The 17,991-nt window shown below is 35.8% G+C and overlaps 1 protein-coding gene across 1 annotated transcript in view; it reads left to right on the forward strand.

Annotated features, from left to right (window-relative positions):
• The first annotated feature begins 7,786 nt into the window (after nt 1-7,786).
• LOC763529 (echinoderm microtubule-associated protein-like 6) overlaps nt 7,787-17,991 on the forward strand; it is a 39,497-nt gene continuing 29,292 nt past the window's right edge. The window contains exons 1-7 of the mRNA XM_030998705.1: nt 7,787-8,099; nt 12,195-12,354; nt 14,856-14,954; nt 15,357-15,614; nt 16,151-16,286; nt 16,688-16,889; nt 17,634-17,771. Coding sequence (XP_030854565.1) covers nt 7,903-8,099; nt 12,195-12,354; nt 14,856-14,954; nt 15,357-15,614; nt 16,151-16,286; nt 16,688-16,889; nt 17,634-17,771 — 1,190 coding nt within the window. The 5' untranslated portion in view covers nt 7,787-7,902. The remainder of the gene's footprint in view (nt 8,100-12,194; nt 12,355-14,855; nt 14,955-15,356; nt 15,615-16,150; nt 16,287-16,687; nt 16,890-17,633; nt 17,772-17,991) is intronic.

A 17,991-nucleotide genomic window follows, 5' to 3' on the forward strand; every position in this document is an offset into this window, starting at 1 on the left:
AGTAAATTCAGTAGTTATACGAGCGGATGATGTCCTCCGGAATCACTCAGTCGCTGATTGGTCGTTGAGAAGTTCGCTGAGGTCAGACTGGGCCCGTGACCTATTTTCAAGTCAATATTGTTTAACAATAATTTTCAATATTTTTGTATCTATTTCATGAATCATAATTCACTCTAAACATTCAGAAACTCTAGTAGGATTCAAAATTTGTATAAGTCTATCATAAAATCATTTTTTTTGTATTCCTGAAAATTGTAATAATATAAATTAGTGAACATTTAATTTGTGTAAATTGTAAAAAAATGGCTTTGCTAGCAATATGAGTTTTTTAATTTAATCCGGAATCGGATATTAATTCTTCATGCATAAATTTGAAATACACAAGTCTGTAACATTTATATGATGAAGACATTTTTTAAAGAGCAATCTAATCCTTGTAATAAGTTTATTTGTATGAAAGCAGTAAAATAACAAGAACAGAATGGCAAAAGTTTGAAATGTATCAGACCAATTAATAAGGAAGTTATGAATGTTTGAAATATGAGATCACTACACTACATCACATTGACATTACAGCTTCAGCCTTTTTGAAGTGCCCATACGTATGTATAGTGATTATAACTTTCAAAAATGCATACCGGTAACTTTCTTATATTTAGTCAGATTTAATTAAAACTTTCATCAGTTTGCTTCTCAGATTTTTCTGCTTTTGTTTAGAGTAGCACAATTAAAATGTACACTTTCATTTTCAGTTATCCTTTAATTTTCTTTTTTTTTCTTTAACCCCCCCCCCCCCCCCCCTAACTGCCAGTCTGTTTACTGCACCCCCTACCAACATCAAAGGGTGCTCTACATTTTGTGCTCTTTTTTTATTCATTATTTCAGGTTTATCCTTTTTTGTGAATCAGCATGCATGTTTAAAGCCCCACTGCACTACTTATAGCTACTTGCGCCTTCTATAGCAAACAAAGCGGTGACCATAGGTCCCCAATAATCCCCTTTTTCTTATGTTAATTGAGAGCTGATTTGATGAGTAAACCACCTGTCAGTAACCCGTGCACAGGGAAGTCTATAATCCCTCTTGGTCAAGCTAGCTAGTGCAGAGGGGCTTTAAAGCATAATCTAAAAGTTTAGAACATCAAAATATACCAATTATATATCTAAATAGCTATTTATCACCATTAATCTGTGATTCATATTGATGTTGTTTTGCATTACAGAAATTCATTTTGACTTTTGAAAGAAACAATCAAACTTCATTTTAATAATAGGCTTTTGTATACGGGCCTAGTATATATATATAGACACATTTCTGATCAAATAAAATCTATTTGCATTGTCTGTCTTAAAAAACATAAATAAGGCCTAAAAGAAAAATGTATTCCCGGTGTTGTATTGCCCTTTAGGTGCCAAAACATGGGTCGGTCGGTCAGAATTTTTTTGCTCCCTCTATGAGCTGATATTTTTTGTTCTAAAAAAACATTTAATTTTTTGGCCGACCATATATTTCAAGATTTTGGGGTCGGTCTCAAAGGGCAATACAACATCTCTTTTTTTTAGGCCTAACTAATAGATAAATTCAAAACCAACTGGCCGAATTGTTTATAATGCCAGGTGGTCTTGAGTTTTTCACAAAACACATTTAATTAATTCAATTCACTGGCCTATAAATTGACACACATTTCTGATCCAATAAATCTATTTGCATTGTCTGTCTTAAAAAACCTAAATAACTATTGAAGGCTTCCCACTATAATTAATAGATAAATTCAAAACCAACTGGCCGAATTGTTTATTTGGCCAGGTGGTCTTGAATTTTTCAAAAAACACAATTCACTAATTTCTTTCACTGGGGAAAACCCCGAAAAAGATTGTATCAAGACTATACCATATCCTCGGGGATAGCATACGAAGAGCGGCACTAGAGGTCGGGGGCGTGGTCAAGTCAAAATATACGTCACACTTCATGCATATTCATTATACAGCGCGCGCGATACAAACTCGAACACGAACGGTATGTAACAGCTGATTTATATTTTGCTCATCCCTAGCTTGATGTTGAGGATAGATGTCCAAAATACTTTGTTTAATCATAAAAGAGAAATTTTAATATGAATTTTAGTGCAGCCATTGATCAATCGGTTCAGTGACCATTACTTACAATGCAGGTTTTTAACAACAACAAGAATCTTTTTTTTTTCTTTTCTTTTTAGAATTAAAGAAAAAATACAAATTCTAATAAAACAGATGGTTATGTATCCTTTGATGTCCCTACTGAGGTCCAGTATATTTACGTTTGCTCCTTTATTACTCAGCATGCATAACAATAACTGGACACAAATAGTGTCCAGTATTATGTGATTAAGTGATGTGGGGACATTTTTGTATCATCTATGAAAATAATAATACTAATAATAATAAAAACGTTACTTATAAAGCGCTTACCACCGAAGTCTCTAAGCGCTATACACACAAAATAGACTGATATACAATTACATCTTATACAAAACTAAAAATGCAAATAAACCTACAAATAACAATACATATGGAATACACATCAAAGTGAACAGAGATAATTAATCATCGAACGCAATTTTGAATAAATGTGTCTTGAGACTAGTTTTGAATAGGTTAACGGTTTGACAGTTTTTTACATTTAAAGGTAATTTGTTCCAAAGTTCAGCAGAAGCTTTGCGAAAGGAGCGATTACCATAAGAGAGAGTTGACACAGAAGTAGATACGAGGTTTAATTGTGAAGATGACCGTAAATTGCGTGAGGGTTTGTATTCCTCGATTAATTCTTGCAGATAAATTGGTGCCAATTCATGAATGCATTTATAAGTTAAAACTAAGATTTTGTACATGATGCGGTACGTCACCGGCAAAATATGTTTAAGTGGTACATTTGACATGTTCAGGATATAAATCTATGAGCTTCAGCGACCTGAATTCCTTTTGATGCTGTAGCACTGGAAAGGCAAAGTCAACCTCAGCCCTTAACCAAAACCAAAAAATGAGTTTGTATGTATTCAAGTTTCCATCGAATAACATATAATATTCAAATCCATGAACAAGTTATAGTATTGGTTATCTGTTCATTTCAACAATTCATGTCATAGTGAAAGTAATCAGTTACTAGGGCCTGACTATGAAGTTGTAAAAAGCAAAGGGAAATATGTCAGAGCAAATAAATATGATTTTTTTTTTTTTTTAATTGAACGAAACCCTTCATAGTTTCATTGAGCACTGTTAAAGATGATTCCTTTTTTGCCCATATAGAAACCAGCATGAGTATTATACATATGTGTTGATGTGATTTCAAGGTTATACTCCTCATGTCTTTGTAAAGTTTGTTTTGACTGACAACCGACAAGTATTCAACTCGTGCTTATTATCGATGTAGTCAACACATTGGCTCTAATGAATGCATCAGTAAGTGTTTCAGTATCTCATATATTTTATATGCATTTCTTAGTTGTTGTTTTTTTAAATAAAAAAAATAATGATAGTCAAATTGGTAATTACGTGTTGTAATTTGAGGTTTAAGAGTTTAGACAAATATATATAAAAAATATCACTGAAAACAAAATAGATATAAATATAAATATAAATATATATTAAGAAATATATAGCTCATAAATTAATTTTACCATGAGCTATTGAAAAGCCCAAATACGTCGTCAGAAAGATGATACTGTCATTCTTTCTGCTCTCAATTATATTTTAACCCAACCCTGCACGCAAGATGGTGAATAATTGTGTGGTTTTTGTTTTGTTTTGTTTTGGGTTGTAATATTTTGTATGGCCAGCCATAAGAATTTTGGGGGGGGGGGGGGAGCTAACATAATAAAGGGAAAATAGATTACTTATTTTTTATTATTGTTGTGAAATACTTGATATTGGATACTTGATATTTTATATTGTCAGACTGGGCATATTATGTTTGATACTAAAGTCATTTGCTGAAAAAGTTAAATTTGTACAATCCAATACTGTATGTGGTATCACAGACAGGGGCGGCGATTTCTTTTCATGACCGGGGGGGGGGGGACGAAATGTAAGAGACGGGGGAGCAGTGGCGTATATATTGAACAAAAACGGGGGGGGGGGGGAATCCGCATCCCCACTCTAACATTGTACATGCAGGCCTCGCGGAACGTTTTTCATAGAGGGGGAGGCTAAAGTATTTTATTAGGTAGAGCAAATGGAGCATATAACAAGTAGAGCGTAAAGTGGCGTGTGGTCCAGGGGCGTAGGCCCATGAAGCTCAGGGGTTTTAGGCATTTAATAACGGTCAGATGAGCATCCAGGGGCTCGTCTTAGACCCCCTTGTGGGGTCCAGGGGCGTAGGCCCATGAAGCTCAGGGGTTTTAGGCATTTAATAACGGTCAGATGAGCAAACAGGGGCCAGCCATAGGACCCTTGGTGGGGTCCAGGGGGCAGAGCCCCCAGAAGCTCAGGGAAAAACCATACCATTTCAGCAACATTTGTAAATCACTGGTATCGAGTTAGAAATAAATCAAGTTTGAATTTTATTAGGGGGCAACTGCCCCCCAAGCCCCCCCCCCCCTCCTCATCATTACGCCAAGGCGAGAAGGCAAAGTGAACGAGAGGGGTAGAGGTTACGGAAGTGACTATCCCCTCACAGGTTTTTGAAGTTTTGTTGTATTAACAAATTACATACTTTAATTAGCAAAAGAATAGTATAAAAACAAGCAATATACCTTTTTCACACTTCACTTTTCTAGAATATTTACTGTACACTTTAGAGAATATTATGCGAGGGAGCGTAGCTCCGGAGCGAGAAGATTTTTGCATTTTTATTTGTCTAAACGCTGCACTCTAGGGCCCTCCAGAGCCTAAAAGTTTGTTGCAGTCTTTAGTCAGTATTTGATATACACTTTTTTTCTCACTTTTTCAATTTTTCAGGGAGGGACGATCCCCCCCCCCTAAAAAAAATGAGGGGGGGGGGGGACGTGTCCCCCCGTCCCCCGGGATCGCCGCCCCTGATCACAGGGTTTGTAGCATATATATATATATTTTTTCTGATCCAATCTTTGAAAGAAAACAAACTTTTAATTAAAAACTAGTTCTGTGGTAAAGCATTCTATTTTTTATCAGGTCACAGTTTTTTTTCTTCCAGTGTAAATTTGAGTTGATGGAGAAGTTTGTTAACAAAATCTTTGTTAAGTACATAAAAATAACGTTCATCGGTTCAGTCTAGAAACTCCATACATAATCTATGCGATACATTACCATTTTATAATGTGAACTTAATGGCCATATAATAACACTCAACCAAGCAGAATATTTGTTTGATCTTTATTTTTTAGGTTGTTGAAATTGATTTACATGTAAATGTTTATGTAGTTGAATGTTTAAAATGAGCAAAAATTAAGTGGGAACAAAACTTTAAAACATGATCTTATCAAGTTTTATGAAATGAATGGTTAGAACGCAGTTTTTTAGAAGATACTACAGTAAATTATACACAACAGGTTATAGGAGCAGAACGAGAGGTCAGGTCTGTCATATAAAGAACACATTAATAAAGGAGCAGAACTAGAGGTCGTATGAGCGGCACTAGCGGTCGGGTCTGTGATATAAAGAACACATTAATAAAGGTGCAGAACTAGAGCTAGAGGTCGTATGAGCGGCACTAGCGGTCGGGTCTGTGATATAAAGAACATATTAATAAAGGGGCAGAACTAGAGGTCGTATGAGCGGCACTATAGCGGTCAGGTCTGTCATATAAAGAACACATTAATAAAGGAGCAGAACTAGAGGTCGTATGAGCGGCACTAGCGGTCGGGCCTGTGATATAAAGAACACATTAATAAAGGTGCAGAACTAGAGCTAGAGGTCGTATGAGCGGCACTAGCGGTCGGGTCTGTGATATAAAGAACATATTAATAAAGGGGCAGAACTAGAGGTCGTATGAGCGGCACTATAGCGGTCAGGTCTGTCATATAAAGAACACATTAATAAAGGAGCAGAACTAGAGGTCGTATGAGCGGCACTAGCGGTCGGGTCTGTGATATAAAGAACACATTAATAAAGGTGCAGAACTAGAGCTAGAGGTCGTATGAGCGGCACTAGCGGTCAGGTCTGTGATATAAAGAACACATTAATAAAGGAGCAGAACTAGAGGTCGTATGAGCGGCACTAGCGGTCGGGTCTGTCATAATTATAAAGAACACAAATAAAGGAGCAGAACTAGAGGTCGTATGAGCGGCACTAGCGGTCGGGTCTGTGATATAAAGAACACATTAATAAAGGTGCAGAACTAGAGCTAGAGGTCGTATGAGCGGCACTAGCGGTCAGGTCTGTGATATAAAGAACACATTAATAAAGGAGCAGAACTAGAGGTCGTATGAGCGGCACTAGCGGTCGGGTCTGTCATAATTATAAAGAACACAAATAAAGGAGCAGAACTAGAGGTCGTATGAGCGGCACTAGCGGTCGGGTCTGTGATATAAAGAACACATTAATAAAGGTGCAGAACTAGAGCTAGAGGTCGTATGAGCGGCACTAGCGGTCAGGTCTGTGATATAAAGAACACATTAATAAAGGAGCAGAACTAGAGGTCGTATGAGCGGCACTAGCGGTCGGGTCTGTCATAATTATAAAGAACACAAATAAAGGAGCAGAACTAGAGGTCGTATGAGCGGCACTAGCGGTCGGGTCTGTGATATAAAGAACACATTAATAAAGGTGCAGAACTAGAGGTCGTATGAGCGGCACTAGCGGTCGGGTCTGTGATATAAAGAACATATTAATAAAGGGGCAGAACTAGAGGTCGTATGAGCGGCACTAGCGGCGGTCGGGTCTGTGATATAAAGAACACATTAATAAAGGAGCGGAACTTGAGGTGATTCTTTAGATCTTCTACAGGTGCCCTTTTCATTTCTTAATTTCCAACTTTCTTCATATTTACTAGTATAGAGTTGTTTATTTTTAAAACATGTAAATCCGATTAATATGTTAAAAATGTCCCCACATCACAATTAATATCACCATCACATTTTACCTATCAATTTATGTTAATGTGTTTAAAATGTAAAGGCTCAAAATCTAAATATTACGAGAAAAGGAAATGAAATGCTTTGTCCATTCTCTCTTTGTTACCTTTTTTTTTACCCACTCATCCATGTAAGTTCGATTTGTTTTATGTATGATGTGAAATATACTGAAGTTTCCATTATCATTATTGTTAGTTTATTCCTTGAACTAATGTGATCGTTTCCATATTAATGTACATGTATTTGTAATTTCTCTTTATTGAACTTTGTAATCTTTGCAATATATTGAAGTTACCATTATCATCATTGTTAATTTATTCCTTAAACTAATATGTGATCGTTCCATATTGATGTACATGATTATAATTTCTCTTTATTTCTTTGAACTTTGTAATCTTTGTTTGTATCAGTCGCCGACTGTTTTAACATTGAATTTTGACACAATAAACCGAAATGAATGAATGAATGAATGAATGAATGAATCACAAGCGGAACATTATTTTACGACAAAATATGGCTAAATTTGAGAGCACCGGTAATCGTTTTCATTGTATTTGGTCGAATGAGGATCTGAGAAGTACATGCATGCCGCACTGGCATTATGACTAGCATTATGTCGCGTTTGTATTACGCGCGCGCTGTATAATGAATATGCATGAAGTGTGACGTATCCTTTGACTCGGCCACGCCCCGACCTCTAGTGCCGCTCTTCGTATGCTATCCTATCCTCGGTCGGCAATATGCATTTGCATTGCATGTACTGTGCGTGTATTGGGTATGCGCCTATATTGCAAGGAAAGGAATTAACCGTAAATCAGTCAGTGGTCGTAGAGAAAAGGTCAACTGCTAAGCACAAAATTGTCTGCAGTTTACACCAGAAATGGCGGGTAAAACCGCCCCAGGTTCATCCCTTCGACTAGAATGGGTGTATGGATATAGAGGACATCAATGTCGAAATAATCTTTTCTACACCGCTTCTAAAGACGTGGTATATTTTGTGGCGGGAGTGGGAGTGGTTTACAATTCGAGGGAACACACTCAGAAATTCTTCTTGGCACACGATGATGACATTGTCAGGTAAGCCATTCGAATTCAAGTTCAAAAACAGCTTCTAAGTTACAGTCTATTCAGTTTAACGGCATTATCACAAAACTTTTGATTTTGATCAAACTATTATTAGTAGGTCTAGCACATAATTGATCATAGACCCTAGTCCAGTTAAAATATCTTCTTGGATGATGCTGGATGTGAAGTGGGGGAAGGGGGAGGGAGGGGGGTTCATGCACAATGATGTAGTTGTCATTTGGGGTTGTATGAAGTCAGGGCTGTCAACCCTCCCGCATTTGGAGGGAGTCTCACGCCACCACACTCATTCTCCCGCCGTCCCACCAGCTCGTAGCGGGAGACTCCCACAATTTCCCGGTTTATGAAAAAACCTCCCGCCAAACGTGTAATATTAACCAGCGTACTCGTATCATTTGGATTTTTTTAGGTCTAGTGAGCACTTCAATTTTTTTTTCTTTCTTACTCAACACCCCTTCCTTGTTGAGCCAAAAAAAATTGCATATGATCTCCCTCGAAGCAGTTCCCCAAAGTTGATAGCCCTGATGAAGGTGGTCTGCTATCTCAACTTAAAATGTACATGTATAGAAATCTTGCAGAATAGGGGAATAAAATATCTTGCAATGCACTCATAAGAGTCATAGGAGGATTAGGATACTATACATTGTAGTTTGTACACGCTATCGCTGTGACTATCGCTGTGAATCAATGTTTTGTTTATAGTTCCTAATGCCCTCTTACTTAAATATTACATTTATATTATATTGACTGGGCTTGAGGGGTACATAAGAAATATTGACTAAGCTAAGATCATATTGCCCTGAGTCGAAGACGAGGGCAATAGGGTCTTAGCGCGGTCAATATGTCTGATGTACCCCAAAAGAAGCCCTGTCAATATAATTATTGTTACCTATACAAGGCACTTTTTTACAAATGATATACAACTTTCAAAGACGCCAAGTTCAAAGATCGGCAATGCGTGATATTTTCATGATTTGGCGCGCAAGCGTGCGTGCGAGGGTATAACACACGTATAAATAGCGTTTTTTCAAAATATAGCGCGCGCGTCGTGCTTGATACTTTGGTATCAAGCATCATTTTTACTCACCATGTATGCATGTATATCCTTTACTCTTGTCCAGAGATGAAAATGTATGAAAATGTAATTGTGACGTAAATTGTTACCGCGCGTAAACTTTAACACGTACACAATACTGCGCTTATGCACTTTAATAAAAGCGCACTGACAAGAAAGAGTGGAATATGGCAGAATGTTGCCCTCTGATTTAGTACAGTAGTCTATGGGGAAACCCGGGAGAGGGCAATATATGGGGAATGTTGCATGCTTCGGTTTCGTATTCGGAGTAGCATACAAAATACAACTTTATATTTTACAGCAAAAATGCCTTGTATGGGTAACAATATAATATATTGCACAGTGCACACCATGCATTTTTACCTAATAAGAATTATATGTGGTATTAATTGCATTTCCTTTTCAATTTTTTGTTATCGTTCCTCATGCACTTGCTCAAATAATACATTATAATGTTGCATACCATGCATTGTTACCTCATAAGAACTTTGTCATTTATAAATTAAGAAAAAGAAATGTTTTGATAAATTCTGTAATTATTTGACAAGCTTATTTGAGAGAATTTTGAAGATAACAAACTTGAAATGAACTGCATGCTAGAATTCTATAGGTTAATGATTAAACTGTCATTCTACATACTCTATTCTTTGTCAATAATGAAGAAGAAAAAAGTTATGATAAAGATTCGGACTATTTAACTTATTCCCTTAAGCTCCAGCTCAATTTTGTTCTCTCCCATTTATCTCATCCTATCGCTATTTTAAATCTTTATTTTGAAATTTAATATGGTAACTATTATGCTCCTTGACAGCTTGAAAATATTTTTCTAAATTTATACTGTCATATATTCTTGAATGGCTCGTATATGGTAATGCATGTTGGTATTTATTTCCATCTTTTTTCTCCTGATTTTCTATTCTTAGGTAGCTTCTCTCCATCTCTGTCTCTGTCTCTTTTCTCTTTTCTTTTTTTTCTGGGGGGGGGGGGAGGGGGGAGGGGGAGATCTCTTCAAAACGCCTGTCCCATATTTTTACTATGCTCAATGGTATGGCTCCACAATTAGTTTTTTTTTTGTAAGAAGGTCCTTATTCATTATTGTAAAGTAAATAGTCTGTAAAACTCTGTATATACCCTATGTAAAAATCTTGAAAGTTTACCCAGACTTTGGGTGCCAATGTGTTAGTGTTGATCCCTGTCATGGTTTTGGATGCTTCCTTTCGACTACTTATCACCCCTTTTTTTTTTACATCTCTTTTTCATAATGTACCAATGTTTTCCCTTTATTGCTTTTCTTATATTGAAAATCATTCTTTGATAATCAATTACTCTTTTCAAAGTTGTATTTTTTATTCTAATTACATTAATGTTTTTTTTTCTTCAATTTAATATACATAAGTATGTTTCTGAACTCCTTGTCCACTGTCTTGTAAATTGATGAGAACTTCAACCGAAACAAATTATTACTGATTATCATCAGGTACCATTTGGTGGTATTTCTTATTGTCTTAGTTTTTTTTATTTATGGACTATACGTTTGCCTCTACCTGGAAATTCAATTAGAAATAAGATTTAGAAAAGATTTTTGAACGGTTGGTCTGAAAGGTTATGGGAAGCAAAAGCATATGGATGTTGTCTGTCTCATGGAATTCTAATTTCCTTTAATTAATTCTACAGTCATGATATCAACGATTTTAGAGAAATTCCTACTTGGAATAGACTTCTTATTCTCTAACTTGAAAATAAACATACATTTCAATTACTACAAGGCACAAGCTAAATTTTTTCTTCATTTTTTAGGGGTGGATTTTCTTTATTGTTATAAGGAAAAAGATAAACAATTCAATATCTTTCACAACTGTCGAAATATTAATACCTTTTAATATATCAAATCTATCCTGGTTATTCCCAATCGAAGTTGTACTACATACTATCATCTATCAAATTACATGTACATGAATGTATGGAAGTAGCACATTAGGGTATGATCTTAATTTAGCGTGATTGAGCGCGGTGAGAATAGAGTGCTATGGTACAATAGCCAATGCCCCCAGGTGAGTCAGGTCTTTACGTCAAATATTCAGTAGAGAATTGTCCAATTTGACGAGTCACATGAATCATGGGATAGAATAAAAGCACAAAGGTTATTATGTTTAACCCATAAAGATTAAATCTGAGCAGGTAATGGACACTGAACCGATCGATGTACATGTAGCACGAGGTTCTTCTGTCGTGGGAAACTTAATCTTGTTATGGCACTGGACTATAAAATATTTAAACATACTGTAAACCATTAACCATGGTACAATTTTCAAAATCGTCATGGCAGACAGAAAAAGAAACTCTTTCAATTTATTAGAAATGGGGTTCAAGTGAACATGTATGGTCATGTTTATTTAAACATTTGAGGAGCCTAGAACAGTAGATTTTCTCACCAGTATTTAGCCTTTTTTCAATGATGGTATTTTAAATCCTGCAGAATCCTAACCCACTGCATTACTGCCATTTATAAATAAAGCCATAATTTTCAAAAAAAATGTTAACTTGTATTAACTTTGAGATGCACTGCCTTTTTTAACAGATAGTCAGATACATCTATCAGCATTCAACTTTTTCTCAAGGACCATGGAGCAAAGAACTGTGTGTCATGGGCCCCTGTAATTACTACCTTTTGACAGTTTGGCATTTGTGGGACTGGGGTCCGTACTAATTTGTGGCATCTGTAGGGATCTTTGTGTATTTTCTAACTTTAATCAATATCATGTTATTATCATTATCAGTGAGTATATTTGAATTGTGTATACTAAAGTACAAATGTAAATATGTTCTTGTAAATTTGTTCTTATTTTCCTTTGATATGATGTTAATAATAATAATAAAAAGGTGCTTATAAAGCGCTTACCACCAAAGTCTCCAAGCACTATAACAAACAAAATACGATGATAAACTATTACTATTTAAAAAAATAAAAAATTGTGAACGATGTAGATGGATTATTTCTGCTGTTTCTTTACCAGCTTGGCCATCCATCCTGAGCGATCACTCATTGCTACTGGTCAGTTTGGAAAGGATCCTTACATCTGTGTATGGGACTCTAACAGTGTCCAGACAGTGTCTATTCTCAAGGATGGCCACACTCATGGCGTTGGCTCTCTTGCATTCAGTCCCGACGGCTCTGTAAGTTTCACCAAATCTTTATTTTTGTTTATTATATACTTTAAATGCTTTGATTGATGTGACTAATAGTATGGACATTCCAATATAAAGGTATCGTTTAGCTCTTACCAAACGTTACACCATATCTTTTTCTTAAACAGATTAAATAGATTTCTGTTACTGCAATTTCTTGTATCATCCACCCTCAAAATAATTTGTTAACCCTCTGTAGGGGATCTTTGAAATTTGCAACATCAACAACAGCAACAATAACAACAACAACAGTGTCCAAAAGAAAAAGAAAGAAAAAAAATCTGATTTCTGAATGAGGAGAATTCTTCTTGGAATGCTAATAAGAAAAAATGACTTATGACTAATGAAAGTTTTTTTTTAGGCCTGTCAATTGCTAAAACTTGTACTGTATGTGTTTTTAATGCTAATGATTATATTATATCACCAATGTAAAATTGCAACTAATGTGTAAAAATCAAGACTTAAAATCATAGAAATCAATTCAGAGAACTTGGAATGTGTGTGTCAGCACAATAGATAGCTAAAAGAATACCTAATAATGATCCTGTTAGGTGAAAATCTACTTCTCATTCAAATTGTCTATTTTGACATTTATTCCTACATGTATATTGTAGCGCCATTCTCACAGTCCTTGACCCGTTTGTATTTATAAGGTTAATGGCTTTATTCATCTGCATTTTAATATTTGAGGCCATATTTACTCTGCATTCGCCTCTAGAGGAAAGACATTCTTTCCTCCAGCTGTTGACCTGTGTGAATATACACATGTAGCTTGCAGAGAAAGACACATTGCTTTTCTTCTGAAATCTGGAGAATCGTCAATTGCCCCACCCTAGCCTAATGATGAGCTCATCTTATAAAACATACTCATATTGCCCACTTGTAGTGAATAGAATAACTGAATAAGTAAATTAGATCTGGTTGATTGTTTGAAGTTGCTCCTGGACTTCAACATCTTGAGAAGAGTCCTTGATATCACAATGCCAATGCTACAGTGTAGACTTACTCAGAATTCAGATGAAGACATTAGGCATTTTTATTTGCATACCCCGGTAGTGCATTCTACAAATTTACCCTGCACAGCTTCAGTGATTTGAGTTATTACGTGTAACTCACAAAATTCTATGTAAAAGATAATCTATGGAAATGTTTTTTTATTTGAAGAAAAAAAAAGCTGAATATGATAAAAGTAGCCCCAGATATGAAAGTCGTTATTTTTCTTCAAATGAGTCTTCAAAAGAAAAGAAAACAACTTGAATAAAAATATCAGCTTGAAACCACCGAATGTTATAGCCAACTTCTTCAAATTTGCTGTTGAAAATAAGTCCTCTTTTTAACTCTGAAGTACATGGTTGCTCGTTGTGGCCCTGTTTTTATCTTAACTTTGGACTTTAGAGATATTCATAGCGTCAAACACGATTTGACAAACTAAACAAAAATTTAGATCAAATGGTTTACGGACTATCTGTAAGTTTTTGCATGAATTCAACAAATAATTTCTAGATGAATCCATTGTTACTGTAATATTTTACTTTGTTTACATTTTGTATTCATTATAATCAGAAAAACTTGAATAACCACTTTGGAACTGTACAAAATGTATAGTGCATGTAGGTTTGCAGAGATACAAAACACACACAAAAAAAATTGCTTATAAATATCTTTCACAATAGCAATGCAATCTGAATCCAATTAAAGTGTGTTGGTGTGGTGATTGAGTATAATTTCAAAGTGTGAGGTCCTCGGGTTAACGTCTTATTAAAGCTAAGAGTGGTGGTGTGTCAAGAGGGAAAGGAGTTGTACTTGTGATGGAAATGGATGTGGCAGGACGGTCCTGAAGAGTTTGGAGGGAGGTCCTCATGGAGGAACCTGTGCTAGACAATAAACAGGAAACAGGATAACTACCCATACTTTGCATAGTCATTGGATCAGCCTTTTCCCTTCCTCCTTAAATAGGTTAAATGCAGTAATTTGAAATGTCACAAATTCACGATGTTATTCATTTGAAGTTTGTTATAAAATAAAAGTTGCTTCTACTTGTATTTTGATTTTGTAAAGGTTTTACCTTTAAGATTACAATTTAAGAAATAAGCATTGCTCCATTTTAACTTTCTACCTAAAGTTCTGGATGTTCACAAAATCACTGTTTCCATTTTTTTTATATTAAGGGAGGGGGGGGGTAATATGTACATGTTTGCACTTGACTCCTTCTATTGCCAAACCATGAAGTACAAAAATATTTGTTTCAAATTAAAGTGAGTACCGTAGTAAGTGTTGATACATATGTATGGATGAAGATGTCTTCACAATTGTTTCACGCTCATACAAAACTTTAAGATTCTTTTAGACTTGTTTTTAAGAACTAACTGCCTTAGGAAACTTATTTACCAGGTGTCTGCCAATCATTAGTAAATAATGTAAGAAGGACATTACTTTGGGAAATCCAAAATTAAATTTGAAAATTCTTTTTGCCTGTTATTCATTTGCAGAGAATCGTATCTGTCGGTCTGGACCCTAACAACATCATGAATGTGTGGGACTGGAAGAAAGGCAAGATCTTATCTACTGTGAAAGGTCATTCAGCTAGGGTAAGAACACATTTTAAAGTTAAATTGTTGAAGTTGGTGCCGTGCAAAAATAAGATAAACTGAACTGAACTGAACTATACAGTGTTAAGTGGAAAGTTAAATAGAATTGATTGAATCGCTTTGAGTTTATTTATTTAATCACATTAGTAAAGAAGCTACTATGAAAAACTGATTTTCAGGCTTTCAGCAACGCTGTGAAATACATTTTTGAAAACTACATGAATATTTTTAAACAAAAAACAATGAAATATTAAGAACAAGTTTAGAAATAAACATTTTCGAAGGAAATTTACATTTAAAATGTAATTGAATAGAAATTTTGAACAATGATAAAATTCCTAGTGGTGAAGTCGTTGTGAGGTTTCATCCTTCATAATCCCAAATTATTTGATTTTTCACTAGATATTTGATTGCCAGTTCAACCCACACAAAGAAGGTACGTTGGTAAGCTGTGGCATGAAGCACATCAAGTTCTGGACCCTGTGTGGGAATGCTCTGACGGCTAAGAAGGGTGTCTTTGGCAAGGTGGGAGACATCCAGACCATGCTGTGTCTGGGGTTTGCACCCAACGATGACATCACCTATGCAGGGACACTGAGTGGGGATATCTATGTATGGAATGGGACCAACCTACAGAGAGTTATACAGGATGCTCACAGGGTAAGGCTGGATTCATTGAAATCCAGAATTGTTTGTTATTGTTTTTGCCAACCCATTTGATTATAAATGCATTTTCCATCGGCCACAGTGTGAGTTTCACCCATGCTAAGTATGCAACGGGTAATTAAATCCTGAAGATGATTTGAAGGAAAAAAGGATACTACATGTACATGTAGCAAGACTAATGATTCTAAGTGCGTTACAAAGCTCTTATCAAAATGTGGCCAAGCTACTCTGACAAGGTGTTTAAGGATTCAAGGAATGTGTTGCTACCATGTACCCATTTAATTTACCTGGGTGGAAAGAGGCTAATGTAACGTAATATCTTGCCAGAGGAAGTGAGTGCCATAACAGGGATTTTAACCCCGTTCCTGGTGATCTATAGTCTGGGGACATTTCCACTTTACCAGCAATAATGTTAACAAGATTGTTAAGATAGTTATATGATTAAACTTGACCAGTAATTGTTTATAGACTTTTGCATGAGACGATGATAGACATCATTCTGTCTTCTTTGTCTTGATATGATCGTGCAGGGTAGCATATATACGATGAACGCAGCTGAAGGAGGGTATGTGACTGGAGGAAAGGATGGATGTCTGTGTCTATGGGATACAGACTTCAGACACATTACCAAGATTGACCTACACAAGACCAAGCAAGGATACCCAGGTAAGGACTAGGGATTAGCAGATTGTATGCAAGAGAGACAGAGAGAGAGAGAGAGAGAGAGAGAGAGAGAGAGAGAGAAGAAGAGAAGAAAAAACCCACCACAAATCAATGAATTACTATTTAAATAGTCCCTAAAATCTTCTAAGCAGCCTTTTTCTTAGGACAATTTTTGTTGTTATTGAAAATTTGAAAAGAGTTATGTAGGCAGATTGACACCATGAAAGTCATATATATGTGCTGCTTGGCTTTATTATTCACAAGAAGAAATTTCTATAGGCCAGGACCAGAAGGAAAAAAAAAAGTCGTAATATAGGTGCTAATGTGAGATTGAAAATCGTCTTAATTTTAGTAGGATTTGAAAAATTGTGTAACTTTTGTTTTGATGATATTGCATTGTACAGGTCTCTCGATCCGCAGTGTCCATTGGCTGGGTGAGCACATCCTAGTGGGCACCCATGACAGCGAGATCCTGGAGATCTTTGTACGAGAGAGAGATAAACCCAAGGTGTTGGTGCAAGGTCATGCAGAGGGAGAGCTCTGGGCCCTCACAGCACATCCTAAGAAACCTATCTTTGCCACCGGTAGTGATGACCAGAGTGTAAGGTAAGTCGTTTAACTCATTGCCAATGGGAATTGGGTGGCTCCTGTATCACAGGAAATGGTCACTGGTTTGAATACATCAATTCTCTTCAACTTTTTAAGTAGTTCATACTATCCAATAGAGCATCATTCTTGCTACGGTAGTTGAATTTGTCACAGAAACATAAATTATGGCTAAGTGCATTGCTTACACTTATTTCTGTTAAGCACTGTACAGGTGTAATTTAATCGAGAATAAAACTAGAGTTTCAGAAACATTAACCAAAGGTTTCACATGCATTGATCTGATGTATTTATAGAAATGATTAGCCAATTATTTAACTCTATTGAAGTCACGCTGTAGATCTATACACATATACTATACATTGTATGTGACAAGGGGTCCTAGTCATTAACATTATTGAATTAGCTGCCTGTGTTCAAGGGCATTAGAGCTGTGTGCAGCTGACAAGAGGCTCAATTGAATTTGATTGGTATCATTTCTGTAATATGCTTTTATCAGTGACAGTAAACACTGCTTTAGGAATCTTCGATATTGCATTTATTTATTCAGGTTTTTTGCTCATATTTAATCAGAATTGCCAATGTGTTCCTGAAAATAATTGAAAATAAATGCTTCCCATTTAGGAGTTAATTGCTATAAATGGTTCTTTAAAAAATCCCTATCAAGTAAAATGATTCTTAGTTAACATATTTGTACCGATAAGTACGAAGAACACTGAAAAAGAACGTATCATTATTTAACAGGATATGGCACAGTGAAGATAAGACGTTACTGGCAAAGACAGAGATGGAGCAAAATGTGCGGTCGGTAGCTTTCAACCATGATGGCAGTCATCTTGCAGTTGGCATGTCAGACGGATCCTTCACAGTACTCAAATCAAAGTGAGTGCTACAGATGCATTTTTTTTGTATTTTTTTGTAGAAAAGAAAGTACATTGTGTAGAGAAAAGAAAGTAAATTGTGTAGAAAAACGTGAGCCGAAAGAAGAAAGTAATTCTTACAAATGAATTGTATCAAATGGTGCAACATATTCAAACTTGCGCAATATGATAAAAACTTTGAAGAAATATCAACCAACCAAGACTCATGTAGGTATACTTAC

The sequence above is a fragment of the Strongylocentrotus purpuratus genome, unplaced genomic scaffold (assembly GCF_000002235.5).
Source record: "Strongylocentrotus purpuratus isolate Spur 01 unplaced genomic scaffold, Spur_5.0 spur5_scaffold_5, whole genome shotgun sequence".
NCBI lineage: Eukaryota > Metazoa > Echinodermata > Echinoidea > Camarodonta > Strongylocentrotidae > Strongylocentrotus > Strongylocentrotus purpuratus.